Here is a 19,502-nt window from a genome sequence, read left to right as displayed (position 1 = left end):
CCCATGCAATCTTTTCTTCTTTTCCATCCTTTAATCTTTAGGGATCCACAGTATTTATCCCATGCCCTTTTGAATTCTTTCACTGTTTTGGTTTTCACCACCTCCTCCAGAAGGACATTCTACCTCTCTAACCAGACATTTCTGCTGCTTGGCCTTTTTAATATTAAACTCTTTTCTAAACCTTTTTGTAGAAAATGTTTACTATTTTGAAATTTCTGCCTGCCAAAGTGAGACTGATAGTTCTATGTAATATGTCTTGAGTTAAATGCCACACATGTACATATGTTAGAGATGTTAAATTCTTTCTTGCTTTTAAAGAGTAGAAATCACAGAGGGAGAATAGCCTTTTCTGCTTAATTTTGACATTTCAAGAGCCATCTCCTGCACGTGGGCCGTCGGCTGCCAGTAATCAAAATGGCGCCGACGGCCTTTTGCCCTTACTATGTCACAGGGGCTCACAATTGGCACCGGTAGCCCCTGTGACATAGTAAGGGCAAAGGGCCGTCGGCGCCATTTTGATTACTGGCAGCCGACGGCACTTTGCCCTTACTATGTCACACATGCAGGAGATTGCTCCCGGACCCCCGCTGGAACACCAGGGACTTTTGGCAGGTCTTGGGGGAGGGGGTGGTTGTAGTTAGTTTTTGGGTTTTTTTTAAATATTCACTCTATAAGACGCACAGACATTCCCCCCCCCCCCCCCCACCACACACTTTTGGGGGAAAAAAATGTGTGTCTTATGGAGCGCAAAATATGGTACAGTTCATGCAAGGTCTGCTTCAGTTGAAGCCTCCCACTGTGTCCTGGGACCTGAGTGTGGTTATAACTCAGCTGGTGAAAGCTTCTATCGAGCCACCGTGCTCCTGTGACCTGAAGTATCTGACCTAAAAAGTCACATTTTTAGTGGTTGTCACTTCAGCATGCAGGATCACTTAGCTCAAGGCCTTAGTGACTTATCCACCTTACACTAAAGTGTAAGGTGGTCCTGCATACCCACCCTAAGTTCCTGCCTAAGGTGTTGTTGGACTTTATCTTAACCAGTCCATCGTCCTGGCAACTTTTTTTTCCCAGGTCGCATTCACACCAAGGCGAATGAGCCCTGCAGGGTTTGAACTGCAAAAGAGCCTTAGCCTTCTTTATGGAGCCAACAGAAGCTCATAGACAGTCCACCCAACTTTTTGTTTCTTTTGATCAGAACAATTTGAAGTTTACCGTTGGCTAGCAGACTGCATCTCCTCCTGTTATACCCAAGTGGATTTACATCTTGGGGGCCATGTCAAGGCTCACTCTGTTCGAGCCAAGGCAGTGTCAGTGGCCCACTTGTGAGCATCCCCCATGAGAGAGATCTGCAGAGCTGCGACATGGAGTTCTATCTACTCATTCACATCTCATTACTGTCTGGATAGGGATGGCCAACACGACAGCAGATTTGGCCAGTCTGTCATCAGGAACTTGTTTGAGGTGTCGAACCCAACTTGCTCCCTACCAGGGCCTGTTATTTCTGTTCAGGCTGCCCCCCTCCTATTGCCAACAAAATGTTCTTGTTATGCCCGTTTGTCATTTGTTTTGTTGGTCCCCTTTTTTGGGGGGGGACGGGACCACCCTTGTGTGAGGATTGCCATCCTTCTTGTCCCTGGAGAAAGCAGAGCCCAACTAGTAGCTTCCAAAGAGTAAAAGACTAAGTTCAGAGCAACTGATGGTACCCCTTCTGCTTGTCGCTGATGAGAAGTGGTGACTCGCAAGTTGCTGTAGTTGCTTGCGAGGGGCCAGAGAAGGAGAAATGGCACAAGAATTGGGAGGAGAGGTTGTGGTGGGGAGATGGTGACAAAGAGGTCTATATAAGCACATTGCCTCCCCCACCTCTGCCTTGTCATCAGTAGGCCAGGTACTTTATTTTTATTTTTTTTATTTTTTTAAGAAAATCACTGCTGGAAATCTGGCTTCAGAGAAGTGATAGCTATTTTATTTCAGGCAAATATATTGAAAGTGAATTCTTCTAGAAACAATTTTTTTTTTTTTAAATTTAACATGGGATTAGCAAACAAAACTTTAGATTATGTTGGATGGCATGGTCCATTATATTTCTTTCAGTACAATATAGTAAGAGTAGGCTTTAAAAAAAAAAAAAAAAAAAAGTTATGCTTTCATTTTGTGAACGCATTTTAACTATTTGGAAATTTGTCCTTAATTTCTGGGTTCTATTTAGTTTAAACCTGAAATCAGATATGCTATTCAGTCTGAAGAACTTAAAGATTGTTTTCATAATCTATTTTTTCAGACTTGTGGTATATAAAAATGTTAAATAACTAAAATCTGCAAACAGTATTTTCGATTCTTACTTTTGGTAAAAATCTTTTCTTTGGAGGTTCTATGTAATCGATACCGAACTGAATTAAAACGGCTAGAAAGAGATGATCAGCAGCTTCGCATGCGAATTGAAGAACTGAAAAAAAGGTAAATCAGGCTTGGGATGTCAGGATTCTTAATGCTGTGTGATATCATAAACTAGATAATTGAAAGGACTCACAAGCAGGGTAATTCTGTCTTATCTCAACCAGCATAAGAATGATTTGATGTAAAATTATTTCACAGGAATAAACCCTTTGAAAATTGGGATGCAGCATCTCTAATTCTAATTCTCTAATGAGAGAAGAAGCAGAATATTTAAGATCGTCTCCTATTTTGTACCTAGAAATGTTTGCTATATCTGACTTATTGTAACATTTATTGTCAGTTGAAAAGTGAATAAATCAGCCACACAAGTGGGTGACATTTGATGGTGCCGATACAGAGCATTTTTTCCATAGCTATGGGAAAAACTTAAAGGCTTTTCTGTTATGAACCGCGGCTCACTGGGCCCTTCTGCGAGCCACCTCACTTAACCCCGATGCGTATGGACCCAGTAAGCGGGAGGAACGCTGCTCCCTGTTGCCACGGTTGCACCATGCAGCACCCAGGCCCTGCTGTTATCCTACTTCTGACTCTCTAGGCATACACGGCATGTTCCTACACTTAAAGGTGCCATGGCAGGAATCCGGACCTGAGCGCCTAGTAATGATGTCAGCCACCACTGGTATTTAAGGTAACTTCAGATGCCATAGTAGAGTGTGTTGCTTGTGCTTCTGGTTCCTTGCCTCGTCCTGTCTCTCTTCTGTGAGTCTTTGTTTCCCCTTGGTCTGACTTTCTGGAGCTTGACCTCTTGCTTGGACCTGACTACGATAGCCTACTGCCTGTACCTAACCATTCTTGTTAGCCGCCTGCCCAAACCTTGGCCTGTTTTGGACCCTATTGGCCTGCTGCTTGCTCTGACCCCGGCATCCTATTGGACTCTTGTTTGCTTCACCATCCTAGGGATCCGTTCAAGACCTGCCAGCTGCCAGAACCCAAGGGCTCGACCTGCGGGGAGGTGGCTGGTATAGGTGAAGCTCCAGACTGTCCCTCTACAGCAGTGGTCCCCAACCCTGTCCTGGGGGCCCACCAGCCAGTCGAGTTTTCATGCAATTCATTGTGGATATCCTGAAAACCTGACTGGCTGGTGGGCCCCCAGGACAGGGTTGGGGACCACTGCTCTACAGGATTTGTTCACCAGCTGTCAGCATAGGCTTCGTAGGTTTGACTATGAGGCTGTCAACTATGCCGCAGCACTAAGGGCTCACATCCATACCATGAGTTAGGCAGACTCGTCTCAGATCTCCGCTATTGCTGGGCTAGCGCACCAGCTTCAGCAGCAACAGGATCAACTGAATACCATGGCTGAGTACCTCCAAGGTATGACTACCCGGTCAGCCCCAGCTTCTCCTCTAGCAACTGTGATCCAGCCTTCTACCTTTCATCTGCCTCTGCAACCAAGGTACAGTGGAGATCCTGTGAAATGTAGGAGCTTCCTAAATCAGTGTCTGATGCAGTTTGAACTACAGGCATCTCTGTTCCCCCACTGATCGAGTCTATCCTTGCTGAGTGGCTCTACCCTGGCCTGTACCTCGCCCCTCTGGGAAAGAGATGACCCGCTCCTAGGAGACTTGAACTGTTTCTTGTAAGAATTCCAGCAGATCTTAGATGAGCCTGGTCACATGACTTCTGTGGCATCTGAACTCCTGCAAATCAAACAAGGTTCTAGATCTGTAGGGGACATACACACTGCACTTCTGCACCCTGGCCTCTGAACTTCAGTGGAGCCATGATAGTCTGATTGGATCTTCAGGCAGTTGCTTGCGGAGCATATAAATGATGAGTTAGCTGCCAGGGATGTGCCTGAGTCATTGGAAGGCCTAATTAGCTTAGCCATCTGCCTAGACCTACGGTTTCAGGAAAAGGCCCAGGAGAGAGGTTCAGCTTACCACCCCTGAATTTCCAGTGTCCCGTGACCTCTCACCTCCTGAGCCAAGATTGGCACCAGTAGAGGCCATTCAGGTTGACCGATTCAAGCTATCTCTGAGCTCTTTGACCACCCTTAGGGTGCACAGATATTTACTAAGCTGGACCTTCAGGGGGCATAAAACCTGATCAGAATCTAAGGCGACGAATGGAAGATCACCTTTAATACCCATGAGAGACCCTGTGAATTCCTAGTGATGCCCTTCGATTTGTGCAGTGCCCCACAGTTTTTCAATTAATGGTCAACGAGATCTTCCAGGACCTTCTCTATTCCCATATGGTAGTTTACCTGAATGATATCTTAATCTTCTCTGTCTTTGGAGCATCAATGTCATGTGAAACAGGTCATCCAGAGATTCTGGAAGCCCCACTTCTGCGCTGAGTTAAAGTAGTATGCTTTTGAACAGGAAGAACTTCCCGTCTTGGGATATATTATCTCTTGCCAAGGCCTTCATATGGAGCCAGATAAATTAAAAGCCATTCTGGAATGTTCCTGGCCTGTGGGTCTCAAGACATCAAGACACTGCAGTGCTTCTTAGAATTTGCTGATTAATATAGGCAATTTATTCATGATTACTCCTCCTTTGCAGCTCCCCCCCCCCCCCCTGCCGCTCACAACCCCAACTAAAAAGGGCGTGGGTATCAAAAACTGAACCAGTGATGCTATCCAAGCTTTCAAACATCTCAAAGAGGAGTTCACCATTGATCCATGGGTATACAACCCAGTCCTGTCCAAGCCATTCTTCCTGAAGATAGCTGCGTCTTCCCTCTGGGTAGGCGCTGTCCTACAGCGTAACCATAATGGTACCCTTGTGACCTCCCTACTTTAAAAAAAATAAAAATTCTCTCCAGAGAAGAACTATATCATTGGTGATCATGGATTGTTACAGTCAAGCTAGCTTTAGAAGAATGGTGACACTTGCTGGAAGGAGCCAAGCATCCAATAGCTATCTACATGGATCTCAAAAATTTGGAACATCTAGCTCAATTGTAGAGACTAAATCCCTGGCAAACTTGCAGGTTGTTTTTTAATCTGTTTGACTTTGAGTTGCAGTACTGTCCTGCTGAGAAGAACCGACAAAGTGATTCCCTCTCACGTTCCTTTGATACTGAGGGCGATCTGGAGTCTCCACAGCATAATCCTGAGAAGATTGTGGTTGCTGCCACATTCACTGTTCTTCTTGGAAAGAATTGGGTCCCCAGTGCCTACTTCAGAAGTTTCTTCAGTGGGCTCATGATTCCCACCTGGCAGGTAACCCAGTTATCACCCAAATCTTGGAATTACTTGTCCGACTCTACTGGTGGCCCCAGATGAAGACCGATGAAAAGCATTACATAGTTCTGCCCCCCCATGTGCTCTGCATAAGAGTGTGGGAGCATGACCTTTGGGTTTGCTGATAGGTTCAGGATTCCTTGGGGGCTATTTGACCTTCCCTTATGGCAACACCACCATATGGGTGTTACTGGATAGATTTTCTAAGATGGCTCATTTCATGCCCCTTCTGGGCCTTCAGTCTGTGCCTGAACTGGGTAAACCTTGTTCAACATATAGTCCATCTGCACAAGTTCCCCCTTCACCTTCTCTCAGACATGGGAGTTGAGTTTACTGCCTGCTACTGGAAGGCCTTGTGCAGGAAGTTAGGAATTACATTGGATTTCACTTTAGTTTACCATCCCCAGAATAATGGACAAACCAGGTAAGTAAATCAGAGTCTCAAGGCCTTTCTACAAGCCTTTGTGGACCAATGGCAGGATAAATGGGCCTCCCATGGAGCAAATTCTTCATAATAACCACATGAACACATCCATAGTCATCACCCTTCTACATAGTGATCAGGTGCCATCCCTATACACCAAGATCTGTTCAGAACTGTCCCTTTCCTGGCAGCTAACCTGATGGGGCAGGAACTCCAGGAACTGTGGCAAAAGACACACCATCTCCTAGAGCAAGCAACAGAATGTTTAAGAAAAAAACCCACGCAGACAAGAAATGTTGCCCAGTGTCTCAACCTCTCTCAGGAAGCCTAGGTTGACTCAGCACTAAAAATCTGTGCTTGAAGATGCCATCTTTAAAGTTTACGCTGCGATTTGTGGGTCTATTCCCCATTGATCGACAGCTGAGTCCTGTGGCTTACAAGCTCAAATTACCAGCATATTTACGGATCCCACTTGTCTCGACTGTATTAATGTAGAAGGATGAAATGGATGAATTTTCTTTCCATGAATCCTGCTACACCAATCCAGGATCCTCTCGGGAAGCTGGACTGTATTAAGAAGGAGGAAGTCTTTGTCAAGCATCTGTTTTATACAGATGTATTAGAGAGAGAGATCCTCCAGTCCGCTTCTGGTTGATTTTTTTTCTCTCGTCTCCTCCCTTTTGTTAGGTGTCGTTCCTTACAGGGCACAGACAGGTCATGCATGGTAAGAGTATCTTCTCTCCAGTAACAAATATTTTTAAAGTTTTTGAAAATTTTCTCAATTTAAATGTTTGTTCTGGTTCAGTGCTTTGTTAGAGAAATATTGAGTTGTCCTGTGCTGTACTACCTCTGAGTAGTGGCAATGATGTCACCAAGGAAAACTGTGTTCTGTACATCTGCTGGTAGGGGGGTGGACATAACTCCACTTGTCTCAATTGGACTGTGTAGCAGGATTCATAGAAAATTAACAGGTAAAAAACCCTCCATTAGCCTTTTACCACATAATTTTCAACCTGCTGCACAATCAATATTCCTGAAGCTTTCTCACCTCTTGATTAAATGTTTTAAAGAAAGCTAAAGGGGGGGGGGGGTGCCAGCTACTTCTCTCTACTCCTCCTCCAGCTCCTCCCCTCATTAACCACCTTCAGTGAAGGGGAGGGGGGAAGAGTTTTGAGGCTGAGAATATAAGGCTGGAGTAGACAGAGCAGAAGAGTAGGAGAGGAAGGGTGAAGTTGGTGTGAAAGCAGTCAGAATGTTTGATCCTCAGTGATCTCTTAAATACATCAAAATCATCTTTGGTTTTATTCCTGGCTGGTGCAATGACCCTTCAGAAGAATTTCATTTTTATACAGAGCTTCTTGGACATACCTATATGGCCAACTATACACTAGCTACAAAGACTTGGATATGTTTATGAAAGTCTGCAACAGACAGTATCTCCCAGCTGACGCAAGGCATTAATTTCAATTCATAGAAGCTTCTATGACTGACATTATAGCTGCCAAGGTTTAATTCAGCCTTGTTGTGTTTACCTTGTGCCCATTATACACGTACATTTTTCTGTGTAATTAACAGCATGACAAACTACTGAGGCTGAGTGCATTTATAGTACATGTAAGATCATAAACTCGGAAAGACAAGGACTTATAAAAAAGATCATTGCACTATTTCAATTCAAAACCAAAGTGATTTTACAGCTGTTTGTAGCTTATTGGGTGAACTTTAAAAGCCCTACGTGTGCCATAGCTGTAGATACACCCATATATCGGCCCAGCGCATGCCATATGGAGTTTGAGGTGCCGGGGAATGTGCGTATCTCCTGGTACAAGAGTAATTTTTTTTTTTTTTTTTCAAAAAGAGGCAAGGCATGGGTGTTCCAGGAAACATGAATGAAACCAGTGCGAAGTACTTACACCAGCGCTCACCGGGGTCCCTATCCACATAACACGCTGTCCTTAGTATAAGTAAATTAAGTCATGAAACAAAAAAAAAAATAGGCTAGTCAGTGGTGTTTTAAGGGTTGGGGCCAATAGGGTAAAAGGGAGGCAAGTTAGCTAGGGGGCTTAGGAAGTTGTCGTCTTTACTGGGGCAAAATGGGAACAAACTGGGTTAACAGGTAATTGCGTCGGCGCGCCCCCACTTACACAATCGAGGTGGCGTTTGCATGCATATGCGTGTGTCAGTGTAAAATTGTGCGTGCATGTATGCACGATCAGCCGATTTTTATACATTGCGTACATATATATATATACGCGTATAATATAAAATCGCTGTGTTCATGTGCGCGCAGGTCTTAAAATTCACCTTAAAGTGTCCCAAAAATATGTTTGTTTTTGTACTAGGTAAATTTTGTATTTGTATATAATTTATTTAAAAACAACTTGAAGGGTTTTCAATAAAATAAATGACCTTTTTTTTTTTTTTTTTTTGCATAGTCAATTATGAATCTATATGCAAACTTACCATACAGTTGCTGCAGAATCTTGAAAAATCTGCCACAGGCAACTGGGGCCTCTGATGGGTTTTGTGTAAAATATCTACTTTTGTAATTATTTGTCTTTGAGTTTACATTTTGAAGTCTAGAAAAATATTTTGAATAAGCAACTATCACTGCAATAAGATGAATTTTTTAGTGGGTGTTTTGTTTCTTAGTGTTGATCAAGTTTCTGAAACTGAAAAGATGGAAAGAGTGAATAAAATCTCCACATTGAAGGAGCAGTTAAAGATGCTGCATGATCAAGAGATAACTACTGTTGAGCAGATGGACCAGTTTCAACAGGCAATATATAAGTATAAAGAGGAGCACAGCAGACTTAGGTAAATTTAAATTGTGTTATAACTAATGTCCAGATAAATGTGAGCTTATATTGTTACTTTTGTTTTGAAATAAATTGTGCTTTTTTCTGAAGCACAGCAGGTTGAGGATGCCTATAATGGCAGTTAGTCAAGGTGAAAAATCCCCAGTTTATTGGGAAGAGCTTGTTAAATAAGGTCCAATATGTTCTTTGGAGGATATATAAGGCATCTGTCTTTTATATTGTCTCATGCAGGGAGCTGTTCACCTTTACTGGTTTTGGGCTTGAGGAGCCATATAGTAGCTGAATAACAAGTTTTGTTGAAGATCTACTGTCATAACAGATTTTTGGTCACTGTTTGTATTTTCAAACTTCTACAATATTTGGAGCAGCCACAAAAGAAATTATTCATCTTATTCTGGATCTGGAGCTGGCCTGTACTCTCTATTATAGGATTCTGTTGCAGCCTCATTAGCCCCTAATATTGGTGCCTCACTCTGCACAAATACAGGCTTTATTCATTTCTCTGTGCCCTCCTAGCTTGAATAAATTTACTTCTGCTCATGGCAAGATTAAATCTGATCGGGTCTCCTTTCCCCAAATATCTTTTTTTTTTGGTAAGGGAGAAGATTATTACATTTGCTAAGGAAGTCTACTACATTCATCTGACATACACCTTTTGCTTCCAGCTGTCTTTTTGCTATACTTGCCTCCCTTCTGCAACTGTCTTCTCCTCCTCTTCCCACTCCTTCACTTTTCATTTTCTGTCCAAACATTGTATACTTTCTTTTATGGGAAGGTTCACAAGAGACACCTTTAGTTCTCCACCATCCTTTCTTCCTTCTCTGTTTTACTAGTAGGATTGTACTATTTAGAGTAAAAAGTTTTAAACTTGCAAAATTATCAGTGTGCTATATTAATGTATGTTTAGTAACCTATGATCATGAGACCTGTTAAAAGATTGAGAGCTGGATTTATTATGTATCCTGGCATAGTAATATGGGTTATCATAAGGTTTGGGGATTACTGCATGGAGCAGGAGTTATTACCCTTAAGAGAAACATGGGAGTAACTTGCACAGAATGACAGTTACTACCTTAAGAAGCTTGCTGAATAGACTAGATGGACCATTGTGTCCTTTTCTGCCATCATCTCTGTTACTATAATATTAAAGAAATTCTGTCCACCTGGGTTTACATGGTAGCCAGAAAAGGTGGGGGTAATATTACTTTGATATGCCTGGCATTTACTAGATATGACTTTCATTTGGTTCAGATTGTGAAGGGCTAGTAATTCGAGTTGTAACCTGGGCTGTGTGCCTGTTGTAGCTCTCCTCTGGAAGTAATAGAGCAGCTCTGGCTTTAGCTGAACAGCTTATGCTTCTCCACTTAGCCCTAGATAATTACTGAAGATTTTAATATTCATATTAATGAGAATCGTTCATCCAAAGACAGTCTTTCACTGGGTTTTGTAACTGATTTTCTAACACAAGGCAGGCCATATTTAGACTTGCTGTTTGTATCTCTCTTTTTTTTTTCATTTAATTTATATTTTGCCTTTTTTGGCACTTCAGAGCAGATTACATTCAGGTATTTCCCTATCCCCAGAGGGCTTACACTCTAAGGGCCAGATTCATTAAGCTTTTTTTCCCATAGATAACAGAATGGGAGAAAAGCCTTGGTGAATCAGGCCCTAAGTTTGTACCTGAGGTAATAGAGGTCATGAGCAGCAGTGGAATTTGAATCCCTGGTTCACAGCCCACTGTTCTAACCATTAGGCTACTTCTCCACTTATCTTGTAGCATTAAAACTATGCTTCAAGGTATTAGTTTTAAAGTCCAGAGGAAGTGCTGACTGCAGAAGCTTTATCTGCAGGTGGTAAGCTGGACTTGCTGGGAAAGAACATCTAAAAAAATAAATTCTTAAAAGGTTGAAGTATTATTGGCTCTGTTTGTGTGGTAGTTTTTAAGGGTGGTAGTTTGCCACTGTTAGGAATTGTATATGTTTAGAAATAGGACTTTGGGTTATTTTGTGAGATTGTAGAAGTTAGTATTTTCTTGTAAACATTAAAATTGTTAGTTTACAAAGGTCACTTACTTGAGCTGAAAAGGTGACAGTATTGGTTCCTAGGCAACTAGTCACTTGTTTGATTCCCCTCCATCTCCCACCTATCCAGGCTCTTTTTCTGTTAGATTTGCTCCCCTCCCATTAGGAGGAGAATCTTGAAAATACAAGTCAGTTGGTGATTTGCAAAACGTATAGTTAACCTTCATTTTAGTGATTGATTTTAGTCTTTTTATTGATCATTCACAAACTAACAAGAGTCACCTAGTTATCAATTTAAAAATCTTAGATTTTAAGACCCAAATAATTTAAAACCCCTTAAATTAAGAGACATACCTAGTCCTTAATCACCTTTAAATCTTTATCAACGTAATAAAATGAAGATGCACATGGTGATCCAGCAGCAAGTTGGGGGCTATCTAGTCTTTTGCACAGTGCCACATGTATGGTTATCTGCCTGCTGAGGCAGACAGAGAGGTCTAAAGAGAGATCTTCAGGGACATAGTACAGCAGTCTCAACTCCAGTCAGGCAAACCTTGTGCTACTTTGGAGGAATAAGTTAACCTGACAGAAGACAGTCACCTTGGTGTGATAAGAAGTGATCCTGTAACTAGGACCTGCCCAGTATGTATGCTGTTTTTATTATCTGGAACTAGACATATTTGTCAAGTATTATAGTTTCCATTTATAATATAACATAGTAAAATGTACATTTTACAGAATATATGAATCTAAATCAATCCACTTAATGTATTTCTCACTGAGCAGGGAAGTGGGATTTTGTAATGCAGTAATTTAACTCTAAAGACATTGCTTTTATGAGCTCTCATGGAGTTTCCAACTTGAAGAAATTAATGAAACCTAAGATCTTTCACTAAAAGGAACACTTTTTCTGTCATTACTAGATAATGTTTTGCTGTGGTTATATATTCATTTTGTTGTCCAGACTGTCAAATCAATAACAAATATCTTGCTAGTATGCATAATCTTTCAACTGCTCATTACTCCAGGACCCTCCTTTTCTTATGTTTCCCAAAGTATTGTATAAGTCATTAGAGGAGCATTTTTTCTAATTATAAAAGAGGTACTTTATTTGCCTATATTTATTGCTAATTTGTTGATGCTTGACTTATCCTCACTGTAATATAGGAGGGAGGAGCGTGACGTGGAACATACATTGGAATACCATAAGAAGCGCCTGAAAGAACTGAAGGAGAGTAAAACAGACAGGCTGAAAAGATTTGGGGAGCACATGCCAGCTTTACTTGAAGCAATTGATACAGCTTTCAGGCAAGGACGCTTTATAAAGAAACCAGTTGGCCCCTTAGGTAAGGATGATGAATAAGTGTAACTACTATGCTGTACATTATCAACTATGCCATGCTCCAACATGCTTTGAACTCTCTAGCTGGAAAAGTTTGCAATCAATAAATGGAGGTGTAGGAAAATAGCCCTTGTGTTTTATGGCACATGTTTCAGTTTGAGTCATGGTTATGTATGGAAAACTAATTTGAGTTATTTGTATATGGTAGGGTACAGAAAAATCAGCTTTTTATTGACACATTTTCTCATGTTTTTTCTTAATTTTTTTCCTTTCAATCTGTTCCCATCTGAATCATTTTGTGGGTGTTTGTTTCCTTTTCTGTATTTCATTACTGATTTCTTTTTTTTCTATTCATTCCATTTTATCTCCCATTTTCCTCTCTTTGGCCATAGTGAGACAGGCAGACATCATCCAGATCGCCAGAGCAGAGGCCATCTGTCAGAAGTGTCTCCTGTCCTTTTCCACTGCCTCTACTCTCCTTGTATCATTCTTCACATTATCACATCCATATATTCTATCTTCTCACCCTCTGCCTTGCATGTTATCCCTTGTCAATTCCTGCTGTTTCCTGACTTGCTACCCTGCCCCATCATCCCGCTTCACCAAATGCCATGATCTTGCTCAGTTTACCTAGAATTGTATTTTGGCAAAAGGAATTTTCTTACTATTCACCTTGAGAGCAGTTTCCCGTTGATAGCAGGGCTGAATTAGCCATTCTGTCATGGGAACTGTCCATCAGGGCCCAGGAGGCGGAGCTTCTGAGAAGAATACAGAGCTTTGCTCTGTGCGGCTGCGCATGCCTTCCCGCGCAGAAAAACACTCTCCTCAGTCTGTTTTTTCCACGTGCGGGAGCGCATGCGGAGCTAGTTTCTCCTCAGACTGAGTTCCAAAAACAGAAGAAAAAATGTCCCAAAAGCCGGCTCCGAGGCTTCCAGGGTTCAAACCCCCTGTGGTTGCGGAAAAATCATGTCCATCACGGATGGACATGATAGCTGCTACCGTTGCCTGGGGCCGACTCATCAACAGGCCATATGTAAGCATTGCGGCAGGATGTTGCCGCGCGCCAGACGACAGAGGGCCCAGAAGATTCATGCCCTGAGGGACGCACAATCGGGGTCCTATGCCCCACCTTCGGAGGCACACTCGTCGCCAGGTCCCAGGAAGCACAAGACTCCCAAGGTAAAAAGGGCGGCATCCGTGGAGCCCCTCCACTTCCAGGACAGGGGGGGATCAGAAGGGAGAGAGAAAGCCCGGAGTCAAGGCCTTCATAGCCATGACTCGACGAGGCATATCTTACCGCGATCGCCAGAGCAGAGGCCACGAGGAGCAGGGGACTACAGTACGTTGGAGTCGAAGCCATCATGGCATGCATCGGGGACCCGACCGAAGCAATCCACATCGACGCCAAAATCGGCGCACTCAGATGCCTTGACGCCGTCCAAGGAATTTGCGTCTAGCCGCAAACCACTGAAGCATATGACATCAAAGCAGACACAAAGAGCGTCGATGGCGCCGCAGAAGTTCTCGAAGCAGATGCGAGAAATATCAGTATCGACGCCGGCAGCGTCTAAGTCGACGCAGGGGGCGTCCACATCGACTCAGGAACCGCAAAAATCGAAGCAGGAAGCGTCAAGTTCGGTGCAAGGAGTGTTGGCTTTGATGCAACAACCGATAACGGCGACACATGTCCCTCCATCAACACTGCATCTGTCAAAATCGACACATAGAAAATCCAAACAGGCACACTTAATGCCTACATCAGACACCACTCCACCTCACACCTCGAAGCAGTTATCAAGAGAGGTAACCCATTCAGTGAGTGAGAAAAGACAGTCTTAAAAAGACCACGGACAGCAGCCTACGGTCTTAAACATCCTCTGGGAGAGGAGAGGTGCTTACCTCCCACCCTCCCCTCACGAGACTCCATGACTCCCAGTTCTCGGACCAATCCTTATCCCCCAGGAGTGAGACATGCACATCGGGACCACAGTCGGAAGAGGACTATGTAAGACACACGTCATCCTCCTCCTCCTCCCTGAGACAACATCATTCATCAAGATCTCCTCAAGAATGGGGGGAAATATCACCCACACCGCCAGTAAAGAAACTGAGGAAAACGGGTGTAAGTGGGGAAGGCTTGTCACCCCTGCATAGGGATATACATGGCAAACAGAGGATGCTGCTACAAACCAAGGAGGCATTCTTTCAGTTATCATCGGCCCTATCGGGCCTTTTTGAGATGCTACAATCCTCATTTCAAATTCCATCATCCCCTGGAGTACTGTGCCACCCTCACCTCAACAGGGTTCATCACCTGAGAGAGTACGGAACCCTTCTCCACCGGGACCGTCAACACCATCACCTACAAAACTGGAACAGGAACACTCCCCGATAGGGACTGATTCGGATTCCCCTCCATTATCGCCTGCATCAACGGGTTACCCCTCTGATCCTGCAGAGGATACACCTGAACCTTACTTGCCTCTGGAAGACCTATCATATCCCAAGTTCCTGGACAAGATGGGAAAGGTTCTTAACCTACAGGTCCAAAAATTACCGGACCCTAGAGCGGAAATGCTCTGCCTTCTTAAGATATTTGACGTTCCGGTTGAGCCCACCTCCTTACTAACCCACAGTGTCTTGGATTCGGTCCTTGAGAAGTCCTGGGAGATGCCATATACTATCCCACCGGTCTCCAAAAAGACAGACCTAAAATTTCGAATGCAGAAGTCAAAATTCTATTGTACAACACAACTGCCCCACTCTTCGTTGGTTGTGGAATCCACAATGCAGCGAGCCAAGCGATCTAGACCACATGCATCAACACCTCCAGGGAAAGACCAACAATTCCTGGATGAATTTGGAAAGAGAGCATACCAATAGTCTATGCTCTCCTCCAGGATTAGTCAACACCAATTCTATCTAGTCCAATATCTGTATGAGAATCTACAGACCTTAAAGACAGCTTTATTTGCTCCAGAGACACAGGCCCTCCTTCAACCAATACAAGACCTCGAGGAGGGCATTCAGCATCTTCTCCGAACGGTGTACGAGGCGTTCGAATCGTCAATTCATACGTCCGCATCAGCCATTGCTGCTCGTCGAATGACCAGTGCCATTAGAGAAGACCTTCATGAGTGTCTAGCGAACATACCATGCAAGGGCGACCAATCTTTCTGGGGACAAATTCCAAGAAACGGTTGCAAGTTTGAAGGACCAGGCAATAGCTGTCCAATCGTTAACACATTCCTCATCCTTTGCCACACAACGGAGGTATTACTCGGCCAACCGCAGACAACAATACAAACGACGTCCCTATAGGCAATATCAACAGTTTTCGTTCTACTCCGCACAACCCACCTCAGAGGACTGCACCACCATCTCTTCAGACAAGGAGGGGCAGGGCATGACAGCAGAGAACACCTGCACAACAGCTTCAACCGGCAGCCAAGCCTGCCTCATCTTTTTAGTGCCTCCGCCATCATCACTACCACTACACCCTCCGGGGAGGATCACCTTATGCCTTCCATGTTGGGAGACCATAACTACAGACCTATGGGTTTTAGAAATTGTACAACAGGGATATCACTTCGTTTCCTCACCAAACCCAATTTACCACACCTAATTACCAATCGCGTTCCAGGTCACCAAGAGCAATTAACACAGGAAATTTCATCCCTATTTCAACATCGAGCGATCCAGCGGATTCCTCTACATGCTCGACCCAAGGGATTTTATTCACCTTATTTCCTGATTCCCAAGAAAACAGGGGGACAATGACCAATTTTGGATCTAAGGGAGCTGAACAAACACCTAATCAAGGAAAAGTTCAAGATGGTCTCCCTAAAGACCATATTATCACTTCTACAAGCCAAGGACTGGATGTGTTCAATAGATCTGAAAGTTGCTTACACACATATATCCCTAACCACCACTCTTCGTGGTGGTACCTCTCTTTCCAGTTTCAGGAACGACACTTCCAATACAGAGTACTACCCTTTGGCCCCTCGTCAGCCCCCAGGATCTTCACCAAGTGCATGGCGGTGGTGGTGGCACATCTTTGTCAGAAGGGCATCAAAATCTTTCCTTATCTGGACGACTGGCTCATAGTAGCGTAGTCGCCGCAGTCCCTCAGGGAATACCTTCACCAAATGTTACACTGCCTACAATGTTTGGGAATCATGGTAAACTATCAAAAATCCAATATGATATGGACACAATCTCTGCAACTTTTACCCAGGGGTGCGCCCCTTTGGCGCGTAGCTTTGGCTGCGCGCCGCCGGGCTCTAGTTTTAAAAGATTTTCCGGGCTCCACCTGATGACGTCTGCTCCGGAGGGTCATGCCCCCTCTCTCTCCTGGCGACAGCATGGCCAATCAGGGATTCTAGCAGCGAGTCTCTCTGGGGTCCTTGCTGCAAACAGGGCTCTCTTTCTCTCCTCATTGCTGCCAACTTTTAAGTAAATGAGTAGGGATAAAAAGGGGAATTGTTTGGAACAAGTATAGCAGCCTGGGGAGCACATTCATCTCAATCAGTACCATACTCTCAAGCCATGATATATGGTACCTGTTCCATTCCTCAAGGTCTTTGTAGATTTTTGCTATTAATGGGAGATAATTCAATTGGAACAGGTTGTGAGAATTGCCTATATAGATCCAAGTATTTAATTTTTTCTTTAGGCCATTTAAAGGGAAACAGAGCGTAGGGACATTGCTTGAGATTCAGGGACTGTGAAATTTAAAAATTACGACTTGTCCCAATTGATAGTGAATCTGGAAATGGTGCTGAATTCAGTCTTTTCTGCCACGTCTTTCAGACAGATGTAGTGGGATTTGTAAGTGTGAATAAAATATCCGCGAATAATGACATTTTAGAAGAGAAAGTCCCTATAGATACAACCTTTGGGGTACATTTTAAAAAACAGCGTGCGCTGTACTTTTGTTCGCGCAACCGGTGCGAACAAAAGTACGCCGGATTTTAAAAGATACGCGCATAGCCGCGCATATCTTTTAAAATCTGGGGTCGGCGCACGCAAGGCTGCGCAAAATTGGCAGCCTGCGCGCACCGAGCCGCACAGCCTGCCTCCGTTCCCTCCGAGGTCGCTCCGATTTCGGAGCGGCCTTGGAGGGAACTTTTGTTTTGTCGTCCCCCCACCCCCCCCCACACACACCTTTCCCTCCTTTGCCCTACCTAAACCCCCCCCCCCCCACCTTGTTTGATGGAGTTACGTCTGCCGGCTGGCCAGACCCCAACACAGGCCAGACCCCAACACAGGCCGCTGTGTCGGGGCACCCGGACCGCCCCGGACCGCCCATTTTAGCAAGCGCGCCGGCGGCTTATGCAAAATAGGCGTGCCAGCACGCAGGGCTTTTAAAATCTACCCCTTTATGTCCTCATTTGCCCGTATTTGTGTAGCAAATGGTTCTAGAAATATTGCAAACAAAAGAGATAAGGGGCAACCCTGCCTTGTTCCCCTATCTACGGTGAAAAGATCTGAATACCCTCTATCTTGAAACTCGCCCGGGAGGAATCATATAGTTTCCAGACCAACAAATGAATGTTGGTCCAAAACGGATCTTTTCTAAGGTTTGGAATAAGAATGACCAATGTACTAGGTCGAATGCCTTTTCTGCATCTACAGAAAGTAATAAAAATGGATCCTTCCTTTTTTGAATGTACCATATAATGTCAGTTATCTTATGCACATTGCTGCAGCCATTCGGCCAGAGACAAAACCTGCTTGATCTTGATATATGATATAGGGCATTATAGGATTTAATCTAGTTGCTTTTTGCAAAAACTTTTAAATCTATATTGATTAAAGATATCTGGCAGTACGAACCACAGACTGCTGGGTCTTGTTGCCTCCCTCATTATTCTATCAAGGCTTTGCAATAGTACAAAACGTGGCAGCCAGAATACTTACTGGGACTTCCTGTTACGTGAATATTATGCCAGTTCTTTATGAATTGCACTGCCTACCACTTGCAAGGAGGATCACATTTAAAATCGGATAATAGAAGGACTAGGGGGGCACTCCGTGAAGTTAGCAAGTAGCATATTTAAGACCAATTGGAGAAATTTCTTTTTCACTCAACGCACAATTAAGCTCTGGAATTTGTTGCCAGGAGATGTGGTTGGTGCAGTTAGTGTAGCTGGGTTTAAAAAAGGTTTGGATATGTTCTTGGAGGAGAAGTCCATTAACTGCTATTAATCAAGTTGACTTAGGGAATGACCTCTGCTATTACTGGCATCAGTAGCATGGGATCTTCTTAGTATTTGGGTAATTGCCAGGTACTTGTGGCCTGGTTTGTCCTCTGTTGGAAACAGGTTGCTGGGCTTTGTGGACCTTTGGTCTGATCCAGCATGGCAATTTCTTATGTTCTTATCTTAAAGATGGTTTTCAGAGCTTTGAATAATTATGCATCTTTCAGTCAGCTCACTTCTGAAAACCTGTCAACCATCTAGAGCCTTACATTCAGATGACATTCCCAACCCCAAATTTACAAATTTTGTCAGTCTCATGAGAGGACAATATCAAACATGGTCCCTGCATTATGGAACAGACTTTCACAATTTTTAAGGAGAGAAAGCTGTGCTTCGACCTTTAGAAGGTAGATCAAAGCTTATCTATTTGCTGAAGCCTTTAAAATGGTTCAATGACAGTTATTTGTTATCAAACAGTTTTTAAATTGCAGATTTATTGTGAGGTGGTTCCTTGGCAACTGAAAAAATGTCTTTCTTATTAGTTACATGGTTTCTAAATAAAGTAATTTGCTAAGTTACCTTGTATTGCAGGTCTTTCTTTTATCCCATCTTCTTAGCTTGCAGCCAAGTGATTTATTTTTTATATTCATTACTTGTTTAATATGTCAAACATGTTTTAGTGTACTATTATGTATGTGACACTGTTAACCACCATGGATTTTGGATATAGCGAGTTATAAAAGTTTAAACATAAATAATGTGTGTGTTTATATTCAAACTTGATTTTTGTGTGTATTTTAGGGGCCTGTATTTGTCTCAAAGATGCACAACTTTCTCTGGCCGTGGAAAGCTGTTTAAAAAGCCTGCTTCATGCATTTTGTTGCGATAACCATAAAGATGAAAGAATGCTTCAATTTCTAATGACCAAAGTTTTTCCATCCACGAAAAGACCCCAAATTATTGTGAATGAGTTTCGAAATGAAGTTTATGATGTCCGATACAGGTGAGCTTTCGGTTATGAGTAAAATGGATAATGGAGGCAG

At 43.3% G+C, this 19,502-nt stretch overlaps 1 protein-coding gene across 1 annotated transcript in view; it reads left to right on the top strand.

Moving 5' to 3' along the window:
- SMC6 (structural maintenance of chromosomes 6) overlaps positions 1–19,502 on the top strand; it is a 317,112-nt gene that overhangs the window by 87,184 nt on the left and 210,426 nt on the right. Inside the window, 4 exon segments of the mRNA XM_029595951.1 lie at positions 2,366–2,454; positions 8,724–8,888; positions 12,079–12,257; positions 19,261–19,462. Coding sequence (XP_029451811.1) covers positions 2,366–2,454; positions 8,724–8,888; positions 12,079–12,257; positions 19,261–19,462 — 635 coding nt within the window.

Source organism: Rhinatrema bivittatum, chromosome 3, assembly GCF_901001135.1.
Source record: "Rhinatrema bivittatum chromosome 3, aRhiBiv1.1, whole genome shotgun sequence".
Classification (NCBI taxonomy): domain Eukaryota; kingdom Metazoa; phylum Chordata; class Amphibia; order Gymnophiona; family Rhinatrematidae; genus Rhinatrema; species Rhinatrema bivittatum.
Note: the sequence above shows the minus strand (reverse complement) of the source record. Positions and strands in the feature narration are given on the sequence as shown.